This window comes from Mixophyes fleayi, chromosome 8 (assembly GCF_038048845.1).
Source record: "Mixophyes fleayi isolate aMixFle1 chromosome 8, aMixFle1.hap1, whole genome shotgun sequence".
NCBI classification, from domain to species: Eukaryota; Metazoa; Chordata; class Amphibia; order Anura; family Limnodynastidae; genus Mixophyes; species Mixophyes fleayi.
The window spans coordinates 134896518-134921532 of record NC_134409.1 but is presented as its reverse complement, the minus strand read 5'-3'; the positions used below and the strand labels follow the sequence as shown (position 1 = coordinate 134921532).

Genomic DNA, 25015 nt, shown 5'->3' with positions numbered 1-25015 from the left:
CCATTTCATTTTCCCAGCGCTCTCCCTGTCTGGTTGTGCTAGAATTCACGCGTCCGATTGACTGGCTTCCGGAGCATTAAATTATAGAGTTTGTTTTTCTGTCGCCCTCGATAAAGGGGTCAGGCCCTGCGGCCAGTCACACATCCCTGTGGAGGGTGACCCTTGTTATAATGACTTCTCCATCTGTCCCACCACCATAACTTTTTAATATTATTTTCTGCCAGCCCTCTCACCGCCTCTTACCTGCCGAGCTCCAACATGTCCTAATCAAGCGGTCTTTCCATGCATACCATCTCCTCTTGGAACAAAAGTTATAACCTACATTGTTTTAATGGACAGTATTCGTGTGCTCCGGATAACTAGATTCCTCTGTATAAATGCTTTGGGTAATGAGCTGCTGTATTCCTTCCTGGAAATATTTGCAATGGTCTCAATAGAAACCATGTGCTGTGCAGACAATGGTGAAAATGGTATTATACTTTCTTTATAACCCTATAACAAAATCTGTTTCAGACATGGGTGTATGCACATTGTGTTCACCAATTGTGGTATTTGTGTGAGCGCTGAAGGACAGACGCATGGAAGCTTCTGATTGGATGGCTGCAGCGCTCATCCAATCACAAGCCCTTGCATGAAGCATAAACACTTCATAAAAGGGAGAAAATAATGGCACTTTAGATTAAAAAAAAACAACATTAATAAATCCCTATGTTGACTCATTATGAACACGAGGCATCTGCTAGACAAACCCACTTCATTGTTAGCTCAATGTATAACGTATAAATTGTATTAATGATTTGGATCCCTGTTTTTTTTTGGTGCAGAATATCTGTAATGCTCTCTTCATTTTCTAAGGATGCAGATTTTTGATACAATCATGGGAGTAAAATAGGTTCCTATTTACAGTATTTAGCACCAATAACAAAGCGTAGCATGGCTTACAGAGGGGTAAGTCTTGCGCTGAAAAGGGCGATGTGCAAAGTTCCGTGGATACAAACTTTGAGCTTTTGCAGCACCATTCTGTTGCTATATTTGCAAATTTGAAACCAAGACAGTTGGGTGGGGTAAGACGATCAATATTTTAAGAGCATTAGAAAATTTCTGTAGCCTCTAGCATGGCTTTTATAGAGCGATCGAAAGTTTGGTTTCCTTTTTCTTTTAATGGAATATTTTGGTCCATAATTAATTTTCCATTAAAGGAGCTGCAGTGCCACCTTCAGGCAGTCCGGTGTTATTGCATGTTTAACATCTATACGTTCGCGAACAGACTTTTATTATTTTTAAATTTCTTTAACTATGTTTGCAAAAAATAAATATTAAAAACACTTTGGAAACTTTTCAGGACATTGTCATGAAACCTGAACAAAGATATGTGCAATGTTGGAAGCTGTAGAGTATTAAAATCATATATACAAGTGTATATATAGAATATCGCGTCTCCTAGCCACTGAATGATATTTGATTATGGATTTATTTTGAATGTAATTTAAAAGTTGTAATTTTGTTTTATGCAGTGAAAGTTACTCTCACTTCGTGTGAAAAGACATCTCTGATTGTACCTAGGATTGTTCATACCCTAAATCTCATTTAATTCCATGTGAGCACCTACCTGGTGATTTCACTCAATGTTACAGGTACCACACAGAATGACTTCCAAAATGTAGGGATAGGTCACCAGTCGGATACACCCGCATTACCGACACATCGGTAAATTCTTGGTATCCGGTTAATGATTGTGGGGTAGTGGGGCCATTTAATGCCACTTGAGTGACACTTTACCAGGGGCTGGCAGGCAAATATTAGCCCAGTGGGGTACGAGACTCTGCTCAGCTGCCTATTGGGAACATTTTAAAGGGGAAAAGAATATAGGTAGCCCAGTGACCCAGCCCAAGGTAGTCCACTATGGGAACGGCCCAGTTGACCCCAGCCCCTGACTTTTACCCACTGTTCGTCACCAGGTGTGGGCTCCTTCAGGTTGGGGACCGACTGCTGTCCATTAATGGGATCCTTACAGAAGACGGAACTCTAGAAGAAGCCAATCAGCTCTTGCGGGACGCTGCGTTATCCAATAAGGTGGTCCTGGAGATCGAATATGATGTCGCAGGTGAGATGACAACTTAAAGTCCATCATCCGTAGAGCTTCTCTTAGTGGTCATGTCAGGGAGGACCAAGGAGTATGGGAGAAGCTCAATGCCTCTAATAATTCCGTCTCAGATCTATCAGGAATAACATTTCCATACAATCTGTGAAAGGAGCCAGATAATCTGAATTTCAACTGAAAATACAACAGGCTGAGCGTGGGTTTGTGTATACACATTTACCGTTACCTCCTGTTTCACTATCGCCCCATACTGCAAACGCACAATAAAAGAGAGCATCAACAATTCATGTGACAAGTCATGAAGCGTTGTTTCATCATCGCAAATATTTACAGTCTGTAGTCAGTCTGCATCTCTCCAGCAGTTGTGGCGCACTACAAGTCTAAGCATTCCCTAATAGGTGGTTGGCACTGTATAAGTAATAATACAGAAACAAAACTGTATTGTTCCTTTTTTTTTTTTGGTCTTGGTTACTTGTTTATACAATGTACACAGGGGCGTTACACACTGATAGTATAAAGATCTAGCACAGATGGTTATCTCCGGGCTGCTGACCTATTTCCCTCATTAATTCAATCTTTATTTGGTTACTCCAAGAGTCTGTGGTTCCGAGCAGTGGTACGTTCCACGTCAAGCTGCCAAAGAAGAGAGGAGTGGAACTGGGCATTACCATCAGCTGTGAGTAGGGGTACAGTGCATCTTTGGTGCCCCCTTGTGGGAAAAGGATTTTTTTTTTTTTAAATTAATTATATGTGTATTTTGCAGACTCCTACACACACTGTTTTTCCTGTAATATATAAAAGCATTCATTTATATAAATATTAATAACGTATGAATTGTTTGCATAAGTTGAAAAAATAATTGCACAACTCTGTAAGAAAACAAGTTGCCTATGGCTCAATTAGGTAATGAGCATAAAATAGCCGAATATCACTACTTTCTATATGACTACGTGAACAATATGGAAAACTCTACACAACTGGTCACATATCCTTCAAAATCATATAGAAGTAGTTTTAGTCTCTCATCCCCTTTCATGCACATGTCAGTATTATCAGCAGTAAAACCTGCGAGATATGACTGATGTTCGTAGAGAATATATCTAGTTAATGTGAGCTTAGAAAATAATTTGATATCAACAATGTGAAATATATTATCCCATAAACATCACTGATCAGTTAATAAGTAACTGCAGACATCACAGTTCCCCCTGAAAAGAGTGACGAATATAGTTGTAAGTTGATGTCAAGAATTTGTAAGAAATGTTCATTAAGCTTCATCTTATCTAGTTCTCTCCTCACCTATTCCAACTGATTTCTTCTGTCGCTCTCCCTCTCTTCGCCTATTCCCTCTGCTTTCTTCTCTCCCCCTCTCTCTTCGCCTATTCCCTCTGCTTTCTTCTCTCTCTACTCGTCTATTCCCTCTGCTTTCTTCTCTCCCTCTCTTCGCCTATTCCCTCTGCTTTCTTCTCTCTCTACTCGTCTATTCCCTCTGCTTTCTTCTCTCCCTCTCTTCCTCTATTCCCTCTGCTTTCTTCTCTCTCTACTCGTCTATTCCCTCTGCTTTCTTCTCTCCCTCTCTTCGCCTATTCCCTCTGCTTTCTTCTCTCTCTACTCGTCTATTCCCTCTGCTTTCTTCTCTCTCTCTACTCGTCTATTCCCTCTGCTTTCTTCTCTCTCTCTACTCGTCTATTCCCTCTGCTTTCTTCTCTCTCTCTACTCGTCTATTCCCTCTGCTTTCTTCTCTCTCTCTCTACTCGTCTATTCCCTCTGCTTTCTTCTCTCTCTCTACTCGTCTATTCCCTCTGCTTTCTTCTCTCTCTCTACTCGTCTATTCCCTCTGCTTTCTTCTCTCCCTCTCTTCGCCTATTCCCTCTGCTTTCTTCTCTCTCTACTCGTCTATTCCCTCTGCTTTCTTCTCTCTCTCTACTCGTCTATTCCCTCTGCTTTCTTCTCTCCCTCTCTTCGTCTATTCCCTCTGCTTTCTTCTCTCTCTCTACTCGTCTATTCCCTCTGCTTTCTTCTCTCCACCTCCCTCTCTTCGTCTATTCCCTCTGCTTTCTTCTCTCCACCTCCCTCTCTTCGTCTATTCCCTCTGCTTTCTTCTCCTGCTCTCCCTCTCTTCGCCTATTCCTACAGCTTCCGTCTCTCTCTCCCATACCTGGATTATTCAGGGGCGGTTTATCATCCATCTGCGACACATTATCAAACACTGCATGCACTGGTGAACGAGCTGGCACCATGTGTCAAAATAGTGATCTGTAGGTTGCACAATTGCTGTAACTTTACACTTGAGGGTTTTAGCAAATGTTGGATAGACTGTGGGTACAGAACAAGGCAAATCCTATAGGTGGATGGTAAATCACGTGAGTGTATGTGTCTTTAAATTTGCTCAGTCCTGCACTGCACTTAGGGTCCCCTGCCTGCGACCATTGTTGTTGTTTAAGGGATGGTGCAGTAGTATAGCTCTTTGGCATTGTGATTTGGGAGCTGGTTTGCTCGTCTTTGCTACTTCCAGAATAAACGCTCTTCTGAAGTGCTGATCTTGGTACCTTCTTAAACGTGGGCTACTGGGATACTGTGCAGCTGTGTGACCCTTATTACAATATCTCATTTTATTCTGAAGTCTATTTTGCTGCCTGAAGTTTATGCAAAGAGAGCCAGAGTATGTATATTTCAGTGTTCTAGAAGTGACCAGAGGATTGCCCATTATACTGGTTAAATAATTCAAATAGGGGGTGAATTCTTCACTTGTTTCGCTCTACGTTCGGCCGTGTCACCGTCTAATCACTTCTGGAAAGTTTTTCTTTACACTAAACTTTTTTTTTATTTTTTCTCCCATTTTTCCAATTCTTCAGTATTATTAATACCCTTCATATCCACCCTCGATAAACCCAACACGTCTTTAACCTAATGTATAATTTACCAGACAGCAAATCTCTCTGGCTTTGCCCTTTTCATGGACACGTGTGACCTGTATAGAAGATGCCAGTACTGCCTGTACGTGTGCGCAGAGTCACAGCGTTATTAATGAGGATCCCCAGCTAATTCCTTCATATTTTCCGGAAATTTATCACCAAGTTTAGAAGCCATTAATTAGCCTCGTTGCCAGCAGGTATTGGTAATCATTATGTATCATCTGAGTGATTATAATAAATGCCATCATTTCCTTTTGTATTTTGGGACGACATATGTAGTGTGAATACTAATACGCTGACCGTTCCCCTAGAGAACGTCTGAAGGCTGGGGGGAGCGTCTCCCCAAACCAGCCGCCATGTGTCAGAGGAGGAATCACTGCAGCCTCCGAGCGTCTCTTCCCCTCGTTAATCATCTCCAAAACAGAGGCCCAGCAGAGAGACAATGCTGAATTAATTAGACATTTATTATTGGCGTAGAATCGATCTCCCGTTATAGTTTCCCTGTGTCGTTTCCTGTCCCAGCGGAAGGATCCTCTGTGATTTATTATCTCCGTGTCCCATAACTTCTGTCCTGGGACATCGAGGGACAGTGCCTGGCATAACAATGTGCCAGCTATATGTGTGCGGACTCTCCCCATTTAGGAAATGTATATTATACGTGGTACACTGGGAGTAACTAACATCCTATTATAATCCAGGAGAACTCTTTCACATTACTATATTTACCTACTTACACCCGTCTGCAGCTGGTTGCCACGTGTAGCTGAATAGGCTCAGTCTGAGTGACAGCTTTGTAGACTTGCTCTGTAAATTGGTAGAGTGTCTTTTAGAATGAAGGAGACTTGATAGGTCCGTAATTGGGGAAAACTGTGAATTTCTGTAAATGGTGTATGTGGTACTTCTCACACTATAATGTATTTTATGCACCTACAGAGAGATTTCATTGTGTGTGTTTTTTATTTCATAAACAGCTAGCAGAAAGCCAGGCGAGCCTTTAATTATATCCGACATCAAGAAGGGCAGCGTGGCACACAGGTGGGCATTGTGGCAAAATGTGTAGTTTTGTGTATCTTAATTTGAATTTTTTGTTCTAATAAGACCAGGTAACTGGTAATGTGTCCATTGGGATATGGCAATATGGCTGCCGTCAATCGCTATTAATAAATGTAGTTAATAAAGTTGCTTGAAGACAAATGGCTCACTAAGTAGAGCAAATGTGTATAGCCATTTTAAAGAGCCCATAACACAGCGGAGGCAGCCATTTTGTGGGACCAGTGACCTTACACTGAGGCACTTCGAGATGCCCTCAGCGGAGGCAGCCATTTTGTGGGACTAGTGACCTCACACTGAGGTACTTCGTGATGCCCTCAGTGGGGGCAGCCATTTTGTGGGACCAGTGACCCCATACTGAGGCACTTCGTGTTGCCCTCAGTGGAGGCAGACATTTTGTGAGCTGAACAGATATTTTAACGCAGCCTTTAAATTAAGCAGGAACTAGTGGCATCTCCAAGTGTTGTGAAACTACAAGCCCCAGCATGCTCTGCTAGCAGATAGCCAGCTAATAAATGGCAAGGTATGCTGGGACTTGTAGTTTCATAACACCTGGAGAGCCACAGGTTGACCAGGCCTGCTCAGCAAAGTGACCCTAAAATATAAACCCACAAAATGTCTGCCTCATATAGAACTCCACAGTATATTTCACATTGCATCTGTGGTGATGGTGCTTCAGTCTGGCCTTTTGGAGCAATATTCTGTGTTTTTCCCCCAGGACCGGCACCTTAGAGCCCGGTGACAAGCTATTGGCCATCGACAACATCCGTCTTGACAACTGTTCGATGGAGGACGCGGTGCAGATCCTGCGACAGTGCGAGGAACTCGTCAAGCTGAAGATCCGGAAGGATGAAGACAATTCGGGTAGGAAATCCCATCATTCCTGGGGGCGACAGCAGTCTGAGCGTGTAACCATAACTTATTACAGTCCGGGATTAATTTCCTTGTTAATCTTGTTGGGACTCTGCGATCTACTGATAATTCCCTCACTATACTGAACATTCCAGCTTCCTAACAGGACAGATTTAGAGCACTCATCAATACAAGAAATCTTCAATAAATATCTCCCAATCCTCTCATAGACCTTCTATACTGATAAGCTGGTAAATGTTATTAGCAGAGGACGATGGGCCCACAGAATCCTGACAGTTTGCAATTGATTATATTAAATATTGTAACGATTAAAGACACTTTTTTTAATCTGTAAATTCATCTTTGCTTAATTGTGCCTAGTACAGGGGAAATAATATATGTCTACCCTTTACCATGTTGGGCCCAATTTACTTCATTATAAATGATAATTTTAGATATTTTTTTTTTTATTGGCCAATATATTTTTTTGTCTCGGTGCTAAAAAACCAAATAAATGACATAAATTAAAGGGAAGCCTATCCCCCCCCCCCCCCTCCTACACTTACATCCCTACTTGTTGCAGTCTGTTCATTAGACACCACCTCTCTCCACCAGCAGGGGGAGTCAGGGATGTTATCTTATCAGAAGGTGGAGCCAAAGTAAGACACGCCCTGGTTTGTGCTAGTCGGGGGTTGCGTGATATATAACCTCACTTGTGTCTTGCAGATGAACAGGAAACGACGGGTGCCATTATATATACAGTGGAGTTGAAGAGATACGGCGGACCTCTAGGGATTACGATATCTGGGACTGAAGAGCCCTTTGACCCCATCGTCATCTCAGGGCTCACTAAGAGAGGGCTGGCTGAGAGGTGAGTCCTATTCGGACACTGGTGGGTTTAGAGGAGAGATTACACTGCATGGAATACCTATGGCAAAAGACGCCGTGGGAGGGAGACGCTGCAGTACTACTTGTGACCACCGGGGGGTGGAGCAGAGCCCTTACACTTATACCAGTTGTTTTTTTCACAGTGTAGTTTGTAGACTATTCCAGGCAGTGTTCATATACCATATTTCTGTATATTACATATGTGTTATGTGCCCTTTCACAAAGTGGGGAAAAGTGTCTATTTCAGGTTATCTTACAATACATAATAGTTGTCTAAATTCTCTAAACATGTTTAGTGCATGTAATAAGTGACTGTTCTGAATCGCTGCATCCACATGTTATATGCAATATGGTCTCTTAGGGCACTACCACCCCCATCATGTCATATTTGCTGAGTGTGATAATCATGTCATTTATTGCACTCTAAATACTCATATTCCAACAAACTTCTACATATAGCAAGTGATAAACAATGGTGAGAATTGCATCGAACATGCAGAAATATAGGAAATTGTACTGTGCCAATAGATCAATACTGAATAACAGCGACAGAAAAATTCCAGGGACAAATTTTTAAAACTGGGACAGTCCCTGGAAGTTAGGGACCGTTGGCAACTATGCAGTATTTATGAAACTGCATCCAAGCTAGTTACTAGGGACCATTAACATCACTGAGGCACTAAGCGAATCTGGGCCACAGTGATCATTGGTGCGGTCTCGTGACTATTGGTCTCTTGTGTGTACCCCAGTAATATGTAGTGTGTAGAACAAACAGCTTGTTCACATTGCAGCCACTGTAGGTGCATTTAGGCTGATATGTGTCCTTCCTGCTGTTCTAGGCCTCATTACTGCCCCCTCCTTCTCCCCATCACCACAGAGCTCCATAACGTGCCCATACAGTACTTTGGTCTTTATTGTCTATATACTAAGAGGCATATAGAAAAAAAACAAATGTCGCCCCCTGCAGGTCCACTGCCCTAGGTGCAGGCTGTGTGACCGTTTCCTGAATCCCAGCCTTGATGCACACATTAGAGGGATATATTACCCCATTGGTGCAGGCCGTCTACCGCACTGGGCTGTCACTAATATTTGCCATTGATTGGAAGCAGAAATTGTCTCAAAATTAGTTCTACATCGAAGTTTATATATTTGCAGATAATTTATAGCCGCAGCATATTGTGACAGTTTTCGTTGTGTTCGGGAACTGGAGCCATTTACATCTGGGACCTTTAAATGTGCACAATGCAGATATCTTTGCTACAATGCGCTTGGCAAATCCTAATATATGGCAGAGCGACTACTAAAGTCTCTTAGCATCTGCCAATCATTCTCAGACATCTAATTACAAGCGGTTTACTAGATCGTCATCACCCGTTACTTCCGCCTGCCCCTGACCACCCGCAAATAAAACCGCTTTTTCAGCCATATTTGCAATTATGTCCCAGTCTGAATCAGTACACAATGACGTGTGACCCAGTTCTATCCGCAGGAATGACGGCACCTTCCCTTGTTTTCCAGGACCGGAGCCATTCATATTGGGGACCGGATCCTAGCAATTAACAATGTGAGTCTAAAAGGAAAACCACTGAGTGAGGCCATCCACTTGCTGCAGATGGCCGGAGAGACTGTGACCCTCAAGATAAAGAAGCAGGCAGAGCGTGAGTGAGGGGAGGCCGACCCCCCTGGGATTATCTGCTGGTATTAGGGTGGGACCCTCTCTCTGTTTCATGATAAACCCCCCTTTACACAGAGGTACTCCTGTCACTAGGAGAACCACCCATCCGTTCACTAGAAGCCATCTCTGGGGGTCTCTCTGTTTCATGATAACCCCCCCTTTACACAGAGGTACTCCTGTCACTAGGAGAACCACCCATCCAACATGTGTGAGATCTCAGCCCATCCGTTCACTAGAAGCCAGTGACATCTCTAGGGGTCTCTTTGTGGCTAAACTCTCGTTATAGGGGAACTCCGCTCAAAAATTAATATTCAACACATACCGTAGTTCCCCCCCCCCCTATCTAAAACCATTATGCTGGGAACTAGGAGTACTGGAATAAATCCTGATGCTTGAAACAGGTCCTCTGCCTGAAACGTTCAGATAGTCCCAGTGTGGCTGCTACACAGCAACAACGGGCAGGTTAGAGTCTTTAACTACGGATTTCTGGTAGAGATCCTATTTCAAATAACCGTTCCTCCAGTAAATTGAGCCACCCAGCATAACTGGCCAAAATAGTTTTTGAGCAGAGTTTCCCTTTAATACTAGTTATTTCAAGAAATGGGGGCCTCCACTGGGTGTACCTTAAAACCAGGAGATTATATTTACTATATTGACTGTTTTAGTTCCTCACCCACCCCTGTGTGCCCCTCTGTGTGCCAGCCATCCAGATGTCTTTAATACGTCCCCCGCTCCCCCTGCTGATAGTTACTTGTGGACTTGGTATGCTAGGTCCGCACTTGCAGAACCTCTCGGATGGTGTGAACGAAGGGAGTGACCCTGAAGACGACCTCACCGACTCCCAAAAGACGAGCAAATTATCGGAGATCTACTCTACCACCATCCCCAGCGTGGACAGTGCTATGGAGTCCTGGGACGGCTCTGGGATTGACACCGGATATGGAAGCCAGGGTGAGCTTGACGGTGCCCAGCGCTCGCAATTTAATGGGAGGGGGTGGCAGAAACGCGCACTTAATAATTTAAAGTCTGAAGTATGCATCAAATCTTATTTTTCCCTGTAGTCCACTACCTGCTTTAATTATTTAAATGACGACCTGCAAATCAGAGTTTCTTATCTCCTGTCCTCAGCTCGTGTTTTCAGGATTTCCCTGCACAGGTGATTTTAGTCTACTTGGTTGGGTCGGTGATTATCCCACCGGTTTCCAAAGACAGAAATCCTCAAAACAGACCCGTTGGGCGTCTTAGAATTTACACTGATTTACATTTAATAAACATCGAACTAAAAATACCCATTGGGAAAACTTTTCAGAGTCAGTATTCCTCTAGTGAAAGCTGTTCCAGACTCTTTGTGGCTCATCAGTGTAGGGCAGGGTTTTCATCTTTGGATACAAAGCTATAGCAGTCCGAAGATGCCGTCAATAGAAAGTGGAGACAAATTGCCGCTCAGTATTGGGAGTTTTTAGCTTTCTGATTTGTCGTCACATCAGACTACTTGTGACGCAGAAGAGCATGGTGGTGACTCCGTAGCTGCTCCCCATACACTCGGTGTACCCAGTATAACAGGCTGCGCCCAGGATGTGGTACACACAGCGATGGAAGAAATCAGAGCTGAAAGGGAAATGTAATTCTTATTTTTACGAGGGGCCCTGACTAACCCTCCAGTCTGTCCCTCCCAGGTAACTACATGCACCAGGCTGTAGGCATCTCGCTGCATCCTCACGAATGGAGAACCAGTCGTCAGAAGATGAACACCCCGCCGGTGGAGCACAGGAAGAGTTACCCGTTCCTGGACGGAAGTTTCAACGAGGAGGAGTGGGAGAAGCCAGCTCGGTACGTGACTGTAATATGAGGCGACTATATGTAACATTCACGTTTATTCTATCGGATGGATTCCTGAAACCTTTATATTTCTATTGTGTCATTTACTTTTTTTAATAGAAAGCAACTTTCATGTTGGGCTTAGTTGCCCTTTAAATTAACTCTATCCCCCTATCTTTATTTACCTTAATATTTACATTAGCAAAATACAAAGGGATGAATTTATAAAAATATTATTACTATGTACTTTCTATGGCGGTGCTACAGAGTCTGCTTGCAGAGCTCACCATTCAGTACAGTTGTCATTGTTTGACTTATATTCCCAATTCTGCCATTCTCATGGTGTCTAATCTAGCGGCAAGAGATGTGTGACATCACTGTGGGATGGGTTATGATATCATCGAGGGTGTAGCCAAGTCCAAAGACAACCCAAATATATATTAGAGCAGACGGAGGTTTTGGATACAACCCCAGAGTTTGCTTCTGGACGGCGCAGTGACGTAAAACTACTGTATGTTTAGTACATATGTGTTTGCTTTCAATGATGAATCTAAAGAGGTTCTCAACCGAAAATGTATGTTTAACTTATCCCACTACCCTGTAGAGATTTTATTGTTTGAATAGTAAAGAGCAGCAGCCATATTAAACCAGCGAGCGCTGTCTATTGCTGAGCGCCATCGTTGCAGACTGCCGAGATGCTGGGTGTAAGCCGCAATGCATAAACCATTATGGCGGCTTCTCCTGGCTCCAGTTCCGATTTATTATTTATATTTTGCAATGTTACTCCCCCTAACCAGCACATCCCCATGCTATTCAATGAGCGCTTGTGTTCCATTAGTTGAGTACTGTCTGCGCTGATGCTTCTAATGGGAACAGCAGTGGTTGGAGGGCCGTTGGGGCGAGTTCTTCCAAACTGCGGAGTCTCTATAAGTTGATGGGATTGGTAAAAATAAAGGGGTTTTTTAGAAGGAAAATCTCTATCAACCGTATTGTAAAATTGTCCATTTAGTGTTGTCACCAACACCCCATTCACCATCATGGCCGCCTGTTGAACATTGCTGTATTTTCTGTGATGCTGTGATTGTCCCCAGATACCTGGAGGTCTTCTCCTTTCATTATTTTCTCACCTCGTCTGTTCTCCTCTCTGTGTTTTTCTCTCTCTCTCCCCAGGTTTTCTATGTCTCAGCTCTGAACCGTCCCCCATCATTCCTCCTGTATACTAACACTGCACGGGGCCTCCTGTGTTTTGTTTTTACCCCTCACATCGTCACCATCTCTGTTTCCTCTCTCCTCTTCACCTGCATGTCCTCGGCCTCCTCTTCACCATCTCACCCTAACCTTTTTATTTGGAGAATTGTCTGGTGAGTGCATTGACTTGTCGTCGTGAGTGGACTTCACAATGCTATCATGATTTGTACGTTTGTATGAGAAGACTCCCTGAGAGTTTGAGCCACAAGTGTGGTCGGAAGACGCTCCTTGAAGACTCATCATGTTTGGTTCAACAGATACCCCAGCCAACCCAACGGCCTCGAGTCCGAACACGATGATAGTTTCTGGCGCGTTTTTGGAGAGGCTTTGGAAGACCTGGAAACCTGTGGTCAGTCTGAGCTTCTGCGGGAGATTGAGGTGACTATGTTGTACAGGAACTTAAGGGGAACATTTGTGAAATTTTATATGTGTCGAGAGATGCAAAGTAGAGAACTTTACCAATTTTGTTAAAAAAGTTTTAAAGTAAAGGATGAAACACTTAGGGCTAGATTTACTAAGCTGCGGGTTTGAAAAAGTGGGGGTGTTGCCTATAGCAACCAATCAGATTCTAGCTGTTATTTTGTAGAAGGTACTAAATAAATGAAAGCTAGAATCTGGTTGCTATAGGCAACATCCCCACTTTTTCAAACCCGCAGTTTAGTAAATCTAGCCCTTAATCTCCAACATCCTAACCTGTTGCAATCTCTTCCACCTTTTTTGATGGTGAACCTCTGGCTGTGGTCTGCTTGGCAGTAAATCTAAATGGAATTGCCATAGATACAGCTTTGAATACAGGAATAGCAGTTTGGTTTGTCTTTACCCTGAACAAGAGATTGGTGATGGAAAAGTTTGGGGGGCAAATGCCTACCTGTACCAGTTGTGCTGTTATTAGATATCCTAAAACTGAGGAAGAAGGTTGGGTAGGACAATTTATTGTTGGAGAAAATATTATCTAAAATGGATAAGAATTTGTAATGAAAACAGATTTATATGAAACCACTACTGAACATGTACAATGTTTAGGTTTTCGTGAAGCCCTTTATGTTTGAAAAGTTGTTAGAATAATAGGAAGTGGGGGTTCTGCTTTTTTACAGTCCAAAGATACTACTCTGAGAAACATTGTATTTACAAATATATATTCCAGTATGTACCTGTCAGGTTCTGATCAACACTCAATCGATACTGAGGGGCTGATGCAGAGTAGGAAGTACGCCTGCTTGTGTAGCGTATATCTTGTGTGAAATCGCTCTAAGCATGCCTGAAAAGTGGGTACACGCATATGCACCCATGTAGATTTGCCTGATTCTGCCACTTATGCTAGGATGGAGCGGTGGGAAGGGGGCGTTTTAACATAGACTAAGTACAGTAAGTGCGAACGGATGCAGAACGGGAAAAGGATGTATTAATCTGAGAGCCACGTTATTTGCGGATGGTCAGGGGCAGCTGTAAATAGTGGATGATGATTGTTCTCTAGCGAACCGCTTGTGATTGCACCGCTGAAGATGAATTTCTGCTTTATTTGCCGCTTGGGCATATATCACGTTCCTTTGTGCATGTGTAAGTAAAACTTTTGTACTGTCGCCAATCCGCACGGGTCTTAAGATGTGTACGCTCAGCATGCGGACGTACCTGCGCAATTTTTACATTCGCCCTTTTTTAACATAATTTATAATTTTATGGCCAACTCTGCTTTGGTCCCAGAATGTTTAAAGTAGTAACTACTTGCAGTTTATTTTTGTATAACTGTTCAGTAACAGATAAAGTTGTCCGCTAAGTAAAGCTTTTGTGCTGTCACACACTTTTGCGCAAATGCAAAATGCATTCTAAGGAATAAAGCCTTATTTGTGGATGGGCGGCTTCTTTGCGGGTGCAGAGCTTTTCCCCGTCTGATACGTGGCGTTGGGCGGTCCCCCGTTTTATGGGTAGGGGGACAGTCGTTTCCTTCCAGCGGCTGATGGAAAGATTTGAGGTCTATCTTTCACCTTGGGTCACCCAGCGTTTGTTGTGCTTACAGGCGTCCATCATGACCGGCAGCGTCCAGAGTTTAAGTCTCGATGGCAGCAAACTGCTCCTCGAAAACGCCAATCAAAGTGGCCGCTTGCAAAGGAAAGGAGGCTCCCATTACCCTAAGAACAGCCCCAAGAAAGATAAGAAGCTTGGCCAGGACACGACAATCCTGAAAGACGAGGGGAGAGACGCTTCTTCCACAGCCGTCGAGCTGCTTAAGGTGGGGCCGTTATCAGCGCCCAGGGCTATAGCCTATGGCACCTGGGGGGGATCCTCTGTGGCAAAATGCCAAACGGCTTCAGTCTTTTTAATCCTTGGCTCAAACTTTAGAAATAGTCAATGATTTTACTTTTCCGCATCTCAAAGGTTTTTTGCACCTTTATCTGACTTTATTTGTGAATGCCCTACTGCAATTTTTACTTTATATGTCCAAATTCTTTGTTAGCTCGTTGGATGAGCTAGGACCCAACACTGGCGTATATTCAGACTTATTATCCTTTGTGTTATATGATAAAGGGGAGGTTGATCCTCCCAGTAGCTTTTTTGATCCGTATTATATTAAGGACGGGAATCACTGTATATAATTTACATGACATGGGGGCTTGTCAACGTTTATCAAGTTGAAGTGATGTGTGCACAGTATTTATGTAAAGTTGGAATTCTAGAAGTCTGTATATATCTCACTTTTACTGTTAGTATATAAGCGTAAGGCCTCACAGTCGTTCTACGGCTGTAACTGGGTCTGAAAATGGAAATGGTCAACGTGATGTAACTCGTGTTTGTGAGAGTTGTGGTTTTAGGAACAGGCCGCTGCAATGTCCAATGACCTCTGAGTAAAAATGCAATTTCACAGGTGTTTGTACTTGCACTTTACAAATCAAATTAAACACCAGTGGATATAACTCCTTATAATACCTTCATTAAGTAAATATTTTCATCTTGATATCAATCTCTGAGAAGACTCTAAGAAGTCGATTTTGATATTTTCTTTCATCATCCAGTTGTTACATGAGAAGCTGTCCCCTTATAGTACATACATGTTCTATAGCTCTAGATAGTATTAATTGTGAGTATTCCTGGGAATAATATTTAGTGTATTTTATATATAGCGGTTCCCCGTCTGTGATTGCAGGTGACTGTTATGAAGGATTTGGAGACTGATGACTTTGGATTCAGCGTCTCAGATGGAGTCCTGGAGAAAGGGGTCTACGTGAACATGATCCGGCCGGGGGGTCCGGCGGACAGGAGTGGTCTTCAGTCGTACGATAGGATCCTGCAGGTAACTGTGATATTTCAACTTCATTTATATTTTATTCCATTATGGGTTATGATTTTTTTGTGCTGATGTAGACTGTCTGGGGGGCAAATCATTACCTTGTGCATAAATTGCGCTTTGTATAAAGTGCCTACATGGTCCTCCCAGCGGTGCCCATAAATATGCGCATAGGTGTTACAAAGGGGATGAAAGTTCTGAAGGCGCACCGTGCAAAAGTCTAAGGGGCACATTCAATTAGGATTAGCGCCTATAAAGTGCCATTACGGTACCGCAACAACTATGGGGTGCGTGCAGAAATCCGTGATGTTGTGGTACCGGTACCCGTGCGGCCGCAAATCCTAATTGAATATGCCCCTTAATGTTGCAGCAAAGTCCACCCTTTGATGTGATAAGACGAAGGCCCTTTGTGGAGATGACCATGTGCGTCGGGGGTAGGGGTGCACACAGAATAACACTTTGCAAAATTACTTTCGCACGCTCTTATCCGTCCCTTTAACTTCATTACAGTACTGTCACTCAGCAAAATCAAACCCCCAGCTCCAAAGGGCAATAGAGAACAGATAATACCTCCCAACTTTCCCAAATCCAATCAGGACACAGCTGTTCTGATGGGGATGGCGGGACTGTCCCACCTAAACCGGGACAGTTGGGAGGTGTGATCTACAGAGTAGACTCTATGGGGGGTATTCAATTGTTGCTCCGGGCGCCGCCGGAACGAGCGCGTTAAAACTATTACCGTTTATACGGTAATATTGCGCGTAATTACCGTTTATACGGTAATAGTTTTAACGCGCTCGTTCCGGCGGCGCCCGGAGCAACAATTGAATACCCCCCTATGGGGCGTATTCAATTGTCAGCGTTAACGCTGAAAAATGAGCGCTCAAAAAATATTACCGTTTATACGGTAATATTGCGCGCGAAAAGCGTTAACACGGTAGTTTACTCGCTCAGGGAGCTGCGAGCTGAAATTCCGCGAGTAATTACCGTATTAACGGTAAGATTTTTTGAGCGCTCGTTTTCATCGTTAACGCTGACAATTGAATACGTCCCTATGCTTGGAATTTAATCTCCACTTTATTTTAGTTATATGCCAATAGTAATAAATCATATTTTTTTTAATCAACGTGGTTGGGTAACTTCTATTACTATTATGAGATCTGTAAATGAGTGTGATGCAAATTTAATATGTTGATTTTGTACAGTACTTGTTTTTAGAAAATGCAATAAAGAAAAATAAAATTACACAGTACCTTCTCCTGCCTCTAGGTGGTGCCAGATGCAAACTACAGAACTTAAAGGTGAAACATCACCGATTATAGTTTCTGCTACACAATGATGAAGTTTCATTAATGTAATAAAGAGACTTTGGGTCGTGTGAGAAAAAACAGCAGGAATGTAACAGTGTAATGATCTCAGACCATTCCTGACTGCTATAAGATTATACATGATAATTCACTAAATGGAAATTAAATTGCATGCAGCCAGTTAGATATTTTGCTTTATTACATTTTGGGCAGATGTGCATTTAGCTGAATGGAGTACTTGCATAATAGAGCAACAGCGCTTGTGTTTAATGCCCTTTTGACACATTAATCCCTTTGTAGGCGAATTTAAATCTGTTATACAGATATTGCAAACCTTAAAAATGATTGCAGTAGGAGCTCACACCCCAGTGTAATGTTACTATCTAATACTTAGATATTTACATATAAACTGATGCAAATACCATATAGAATACCAGACTGGTGTGAATATTGTATAAACAGCTGTGAAAGACACTGTTAGCCTCAGCATTATGCGTTAAACATAACTACGGTGGCCATATTAAGTCAGATCTCATCCAAAGAGTGACAAAGATTATATACTTCACTCTTGTTTCATAGGTTTGTTTCAACAATGTCTACAGCTTCTCTCCTTCATTCCTGTCTTCCTCCATTACCTTTACCTCAGCCTGCACCGGGTCCCTTTCCCTCTACCTTCACTGTATGACTGCCAATTATAAGGAATAATAATAATAATATCATGTAGGCAGGTAACCGAGGCTCTTCTGTACTCCCAGGAAGGCTGCGTTTAAACTTAAATTGCACCAATCACCGGCACCCAGTGGAGTCGGCCATATTGTGAGCTGAACCATTATGGACTAGATTGTATTCTACATCGAAACTAGAGACATCGCTGAAGCACGAGGGCCCTGTCGTCTACTGGAGGCAGCCATGTTTGTACCTCCAGTGATTTCACTGGTTTCTAGTGAATCAATAGCAATCAAATATTGGTTCAGGTCACAAAATGGCCGCCTCATGGGTGTAGGGGACAGAGGTCCTGATGTTTTACCCCTGCCAAGCAGTGTGACATCTTCAGTCATGTTAGGGAAAGTCTCCAACCGCTTTCCTCAGTCCTTGTGTTTTACTGGACATTTTTAGAAAAATACATTGACAATTTACCCCTTCTGTCTCCCATCCAGGTGAACCACGTCCGCACACGGGATTTTGACTGTTGCCTGGCGGTGCCTCTTCTATCTGATGCTGGGGACAGACTGGACCTGGTTATCAGTCGGAACCCCATTCCCGGGGGCGATCGGGGGACCCTAAGACACCCCACTAGCTTGGAGTCTAAGACGAGCACAAAAACACTCTGAGAAGTCTAAAAATGACCCTGAACCCCCTCCCACCCCACCCCACCCCACCCAAAGTGAATATTTGATGATTTCGAAGGGCATTTTGGCCCAGTATTGCTGAGCCGGTGACTCCCTGCACAGATAAAGCCACATTAATGTTTGTTTTTTATATAGATCTACTTTCAGCACTTATAATTTAGTACAAAACCACTTTTCTCTTTTTCATTAAACACTTTGTTTAAAATGTATTTTCACTAGTAAAAGGGTCCCGTTCCCCCCCCCCCTCCCCCCTCCTCCTTATTTCTCATGGTGCTATTATTATTGGGCTTTTCCAGAACAATACCTCTCCTATTGATTACTTCATCGTTTCTGAGAGAAAATCGCTGATATTTCCCAAGCTGAGGAGTTTTCCTGCAGTTTGTGTAATGTTATTATTGCTTTATTTACTGAAGAGAAGGTTGTCGCACATTAATTGATCCTTTGGAACTGCACATTACTTATTTTCCCACAAATGCACTTTATAGTCTCCTCACGCTCAGCCTTTATACTTACCACCCTACTAGCGCACAAGATATACACACGACGCCACAAAATATACACAACACACCACAAAATATATACACGTCATCACCGTCCCCCCCCCCCATGCGCAAGATTCACCGATTGCCAACGTTTCCCTCTTGCTCATTTTGTCCACGGCCCAACGCCCTCGCCACGAGCTTTCCCAGACGCGCCTTTACAGGTGGCTGCTCACAGATCCCTTTTCCCATGATGCACTGCCTTTCAGGAAGACCGACAATGATCACTTTTTAGCGTCTCACTTGGCACTGTGATATCACAAACACACTTCCGGGAAATGTGCGTCACTGTTTCACTCGGTTTAGTCGCTACAGCGTGTCGCCGCCATTTTGTTTCTCTCAGTCCGGACTCCTTGTGCCTACGGTGAATGTTTATTTGGCTTCCCCCATTATTATTTTTTTTTTGTGCTAATTACAATTTTTAACACTTGCACTGCCAGAGACGAGACGGTAGCAATGAACTTTGAGGGTAGCATGTTTTTATAAAACAATATACCTCCATTTGTACCTGTTCTGTGTAGTGTCCAGTGACGGCAGAATTTTCTGATTGGCCGACCCGAGAGATCCACATGGGAAGCACTGTTTCGTGACTGGACAATATTTTAAATAGTGCGGCTAATAAGACATGGGCGTTGAACCAGTTTGCTAGCTTAAGTCATCATTTTACTATATATGTAGATTTCCTTTGTTTGTTTTTAAGTGCTCCTGTCGTCTACAGACAGTGGGGGCAGCCATTTTGTTTTCTCATCCTATATTTGTGGAAAGCAGCCTAACCATTCCTTGACTTAGGGGCGTAGCCTATCGGATCACTAGGAAACTATGACATCACTGGTTCCTAGGGAAGGGATAGGTGGATCTGCACACGTGACGATATCGTTTCATTAAATGGTTAGGCTGCGCTTCATGAAGATAGGTTGAGCAAACAAAATGGCCGCCTCCACTTTGTATAGGTGACGCATTGTTTTTGTTGCCTAAATTTGAAAGCCTGACTCATAGCGGATGTACCTACCATTCCCAATAGAACCAGCACTGTCTGCATTTCACCACGTGCATGTTCTGTGCCATAGCAGGTACTGAAGGTATTTTTATATGCAATATTTGTGGGTACAGAGCTCCCCCAATTCTGGGTTTTTAAAACGATGCATTTAAACCGAAGGCTTTAAAATAGTTTCCTTGTACCTTTTTCCTATGCATTTTCAATGATCTTGTCCAGTTAACCCGCATTACGAAATGTGTATTTTTCTCTGTATGAGTTTAAAGCAACTGAACTTGTAAAGTATTTTTCTACAGATTTCGGTATTCTTATGTATTCAGGAAAGCACAATACGTTACAACGACAGGATCCGGAGAAACTTTATTTTACTCCTGTTTTGGGCACATTTGTAAATATTCTTTTCTGTATTTAAAAGAAGAAAAAAAAATGGGATTATTGTGGATAATATGGGTTTTTATTAATAAAATCTGGAATTTTACCTGTCTGTGTGGTTGAAATAACAATAATGAATCTATCTCTGTATCATATGTAGAAGAAGCCAAATATAGTTTTTGGAAACCTGATCCAAATCCTCCACTCGCTAGATGGATATAACTGTATTAGTATATTCTGTTTAATCCATCCAATGAGTGTTGTAGTAGGAGGCTGCTCCGTTAATATCGCAGACAGAAGACGAGCACAGATGGTTGTAGGTAAGTGATCATAGGCAGCCATGCAGGTGAGAACTTATAGTAGATTGTGTATTATTCCAAACTCTCATCACAGTTATAGTACAGTAAGTAGTTATTATATGCTGTGTGTGTACGTAAGAATGGTATTAATGTGTATATATAGAAGTTATATTTTATAGTAATACAACTAGACTTTTAAAATGATAAAATTATCGTTATTAGCTGACAAAATCCAATAATCTAACGTGATTCTTTTGATTGAGCAATTTGTTCTAGAAACAGTTCAGTCTTAGTGCAATTCAGTGTTTATATAATTCTTGACTCCTTTATTGGTAGAATTAAGTAGGAAATCCATCTATTCAGATTCTTATAACAGATTCCTTAGTGTAATCCCTGCAGGCTCAGAGTGAGTGTAGACTCAGTGAGAAGGGTTTTCCCTATACGCGGTGTCAGTGGTTATTAATAAAAGACGACATCGATCTCCTGCATCTTGTCCAGTATGTGACATCCACTGCTGACCTCTGTTATATACAGCAGCTGCTGGTGTTATGTAAGTATTACACTGTCTGTATGTAGTATAAGATATTACCAGAATCCAGTGGATTCTATTTGCTCGTTCTCTAAGTTCCCCACAGTGATGATCCATCCGTCCTATAAGGATTTAGTCAAGGGCTGGGCAGTCTTAAGACTTTATATTTGTATATCCTCCGGCAGCGAGTTCCCCCCCAGGTGGTATTAGTGGTGATTCAGCTGCGTCCGCCCGTCCGAGGGGCCCGGCAGCCGATGTGATAATGACCTGGTCCTACTGGGATAACTTGTACTTGTTTTTCTTGTGTAGAAAGGTCAAATAAACTTGTTGTAAATTCCTTAAATGCGCTTCACCCAGTAATCTGGACTTTATCAAAGAGATGGTTTATAGTCTGTAATGGGTCTCTGTAATAGTCTCTCAATTATTAATTGACAGGTTTTAATGATGTCAATTAATAGTAACACGTGGCCTTTAGTCAAGTGTTCATTTAGAAACTGCTTTTCTAAGAGTAGATCATATTGATAATAATCTCTATATTCATAATCTATGTTGAAATATCCCTTTAGTTCATTTATCAATTTAAACTTTGTTTTCTTTGTATTTTTAATTTTCATTTGTTTTGTTGTGTTTTAGTGAATAAATATGGCTTGTGTTAGAATATAATAAATAATTTACCTTTAAGTTTTGAAAAACTTAAACTTAATTCTATATCCTGATTTGATTTTCTGTTAGACACAATCTTTGATGGTTTTATTGTTGCTTTTATATATTTTCTGAAATATGGTTGCTTCCCAACCAATGCCATATTTTGTAGCTGTTCTCCATATTTTCCTAATTGTCACATATTGTCGATAATGTAATTATAGTCCTACTGCAACTTTGTCACCATGTTTATACATGAATCCTGTTTATTTATCCATTAGAAATCTATATCCTCTTCTATTACCCAATGTTTAATAATAAGGATAAAATGAGGTGCTAAAACTAATAACAGTGACTCTTAAATATAATTATACTTATCTTGACTATTTTACAATGTGAAAATGAAAACAAAAATATTAAGAAATTAATAATAAAGGTTTTGGTTATTTGGCTCCAGTGATTACTAATTAATTAGCAGAAAAAGTAGGGAAGAAACCAGTTGGATTTACAAAATGAAATCTTAACCCCCCAAATGCTGAAAACAGATTTGGACACCAAACAAACATTAGCCAAATAAAGTTCAAGTATTAATAAACACACCCTGGAGCCAAAACCTTTTATTTATTTATTTCTTATTATTTTTGTTTTCTCATTCTCTAGTTAAATAACAGTAAATGTATCTTGCCTGTCACTGTTTATATTTTTAACCACAAATTTTATTTGCACTGGAGGAAATCTCGCTTCCTATCCCGATTTCCTCCACTATAAATTCATCCTCATCTTACAGCTCTGTCCTTTCAATAAACAAACATTCTTCAAATCTCTAATATTAACCCACGTCGCCTTCAATCCCTTCTCTGCCCACCTGCTCCTTTCTCTCTCGCTGCCCATGATTGTGCCACCTATTTCTAGAGACACCATTCAAGATATTTCCTCATGCCAAATTCCACACCCTTCACCCACTCTACCCGTCACCTACACTCCCCAATCCACCCGTAATTCATTCTCTCCAGTAACTGAAGATAAAGTCTCTGCACTCATCCCATCATCTCACCCTACAACCTGTCCACTAGACCCTATTCCCTCCTAACTACTCCGCTCCCTCTCCTCCACTGCATGCCCACCTCTAACTCACCTCTTCAACCTATCTCCACTGGTACATTCCCATCCTCCTTTAAACATGCGCTCATCTCACCTATTCTAAAGATACCATCTCCCGATCCAGCCTCTCTCCAACTACCGCCCTATTTCTCTCCTCCCCTTTGTACACAAGTCGCTGTAGTTTGGAGGCAAACGCCTGTCTCACTTTCTCTCCTTTAATTCCATTCGTCACTCTCTGCAGTCAGGCTTCCGCCCCCAACATTCTGCCAAGACTGCAGTAAGTAGATTACCTAAGGGTCATTTCTCCATACTCATCCTCCTGGACCTCTCTGCTGCTTTTGATACTGTTGATCACCCTCTTCTCCTACACACCCCTCACTCCATTGGCCTTCATGACACGGTTCTTTCCTGGTTCACTTCCTACCTATCGAACTGCTCCTTTAATATTTCTACCTCTGGCACATCCTCCCCTCCTCCCCCACTATCTGTTGGGGTCCCACAAGGCTCTGATCTTGGCCCTTTACTTTTTTCATTGTACATCTCTTCCCTTGGGGCACTAATTCGCTCATTCGGCCTCTAATACCACCTCTACGCTGATGACACCCAATTCTATATCTCTCCCCCTGACCCCTCTCCTTCTGTACTATCTTGTGTAACCAACTGTCTTTCTGCTATCTCCACATGGATGTCCCAACGCTACCTAAAGCTCAACATGTCCAACAACAGAGCTTATTGTCTTCCCTCCAGCCAGAGTCACCACCTGCCCTCAAACCTTCCTGTCAATAACACCACAATATCCTCAGTCTCCCACGCCCGCTGCCCTGGTGTCACACGTTACTCCACCCTCTGCTTTATTCCTCACATCCAGACTCTCTCCCAGTCCTGTCGTCTCCACCTTAAAAACATTGCCGGAATACGCCCTTTTCTTACTCAACATGTTACCAAATCTTTTATCCATTCTCTCATCATCTCCCGTCTTGACTATTGCAACCTCCAGCTATCTGGTATTCCTGACACCCATATATCCAGACTTCAATCCATCCTAAATGCTGCTGCAAGACTGATCTTCCTCTCTCACCGCTCCACATCTGCTGCACCCTGCAAATCCCTACACTGGCTCCCTGTGTCCTCCAGTATCAAATTCATATTACTCGCCCTTACCTACAAAGCCCTCAACAACACTAACCCTGCATACATCTCAAATCTTATATCAAAATACTCTCCCTCCCCCCTCTTAGATCTACCTCTGACCTGCACCTTGTCTCGTCTCTGGTAACCACCTCTCACTCCCACCTACAAGACTTCTCCCGTGCTGCTCCCCACTTATGGATTTACCTACAAAGCCCAATCAGACTTTCCCACAGCCTTAAAATCTTTAGATGCTCTTTGAAAAACTTTTTTTTTTTAAGAGCTTACCTTATTCTCGATGATACAACTCGCACTAATATACTCTCACACCTGTCCCAGTCTCCACTCTGAGCCACACTCGCTCCTCTTGTTTCAGCCGTGCCCTCTTCCATGTAAGTTCTCTAATGAGCAGGGTCCTCCATACCCTTTCTTTTCATATCTGTATTTATTTTGTCCACCTTGTATGTCCCTGTTTTTCCCTACTGTATGGCACTGTGGCACCTTACAATCTATGGTAATAATAAATATGGTTAAAAAAAACAAAGAAAACATAAGACAGAATAAAAGTTTAAATAAATTGATAAATGAACTACAGGAATACTTCAACATTGAGTATAGAGATTATTCTCAATATGATCTACTCTTAGAGAAGCAGCTTCTAAATGAACACTTGATTAAAGGCCACGTTTTACTATTAATTGGCATAATTAAAACCTGTCAATTAATAATTGAGAGACTATTACAGAGACCCATTACAGCCAGTAAACCATTTCCTTGATAAAGTCCAGATTACTGGGTGAGACGCGTTTTAGGAATTTACAACAAGTTTTTTTGACCTTTTTACACAAGAAAAACAAGTACAAGTTATCCCAGTAGGACCAGGTCATTATCACATCGGCTGCCGGGCCCCTCGGACGCAGCTGAATCA

At 42.3% G+C, this 25015-nt stretch overlaps 2 protein-coding genes across 14 annotated transcripts in view; one reads left to right on the top strand and one right to left on the bottom strand.

Annotated features, from left to right (window-relative positions):
• Positions 1-20494, top strand: part of GRIP2 (glutamate receptor interacting protein 2) — a 225014-nt gene extending 204520 nt beyond the window's left edge. For 10 of the 13 annotated variants that reach the window (XM_075183667.1, XM_075183668.1, XM_075183669.1 and 7 more), the window contains 12 exons: positions 1959-2104; positions 2697-2777; positions 5988-6051; positions 6785-6930; positions 7645-7789; positions 9325-9464; positions 10253-10432; positions 11158-11311; positions 12805-12925; positions 14562-14774; positions 15687-15833; positions 18292-20494. In XM_075183667.1, the coding sequence (XP_075039768.1) occupies positions 1959-2104; positions 2697-2777; positions 5988-6051; positions 6785-6930; positions 7645-7789; positions 9325-9464; positions 10253-10432; positions 11158-11311; positions 12805-12925; positions 14562-14774; positions 15687-15833; positions 18292-18465 (1711 nt within the window). In that variant the 3' untranslated portion in view covers positions 18466-20494. The other 3 variants (XM_075183666.1, XM_075183675.1, XM_075183678.1) reach the window with 3 other exon arrangements.
• Positions 1-25015, bottom strand: part of LSM3 (LSM3 homolog, U6 small nuclear RNA and mRNA degradation associated) — a 491439-nt gene that overhangs the window by 367747 nt on the left and 98677 nt on the right. The gene's annotated exons all lie outside the window — the stretch shown is intronic.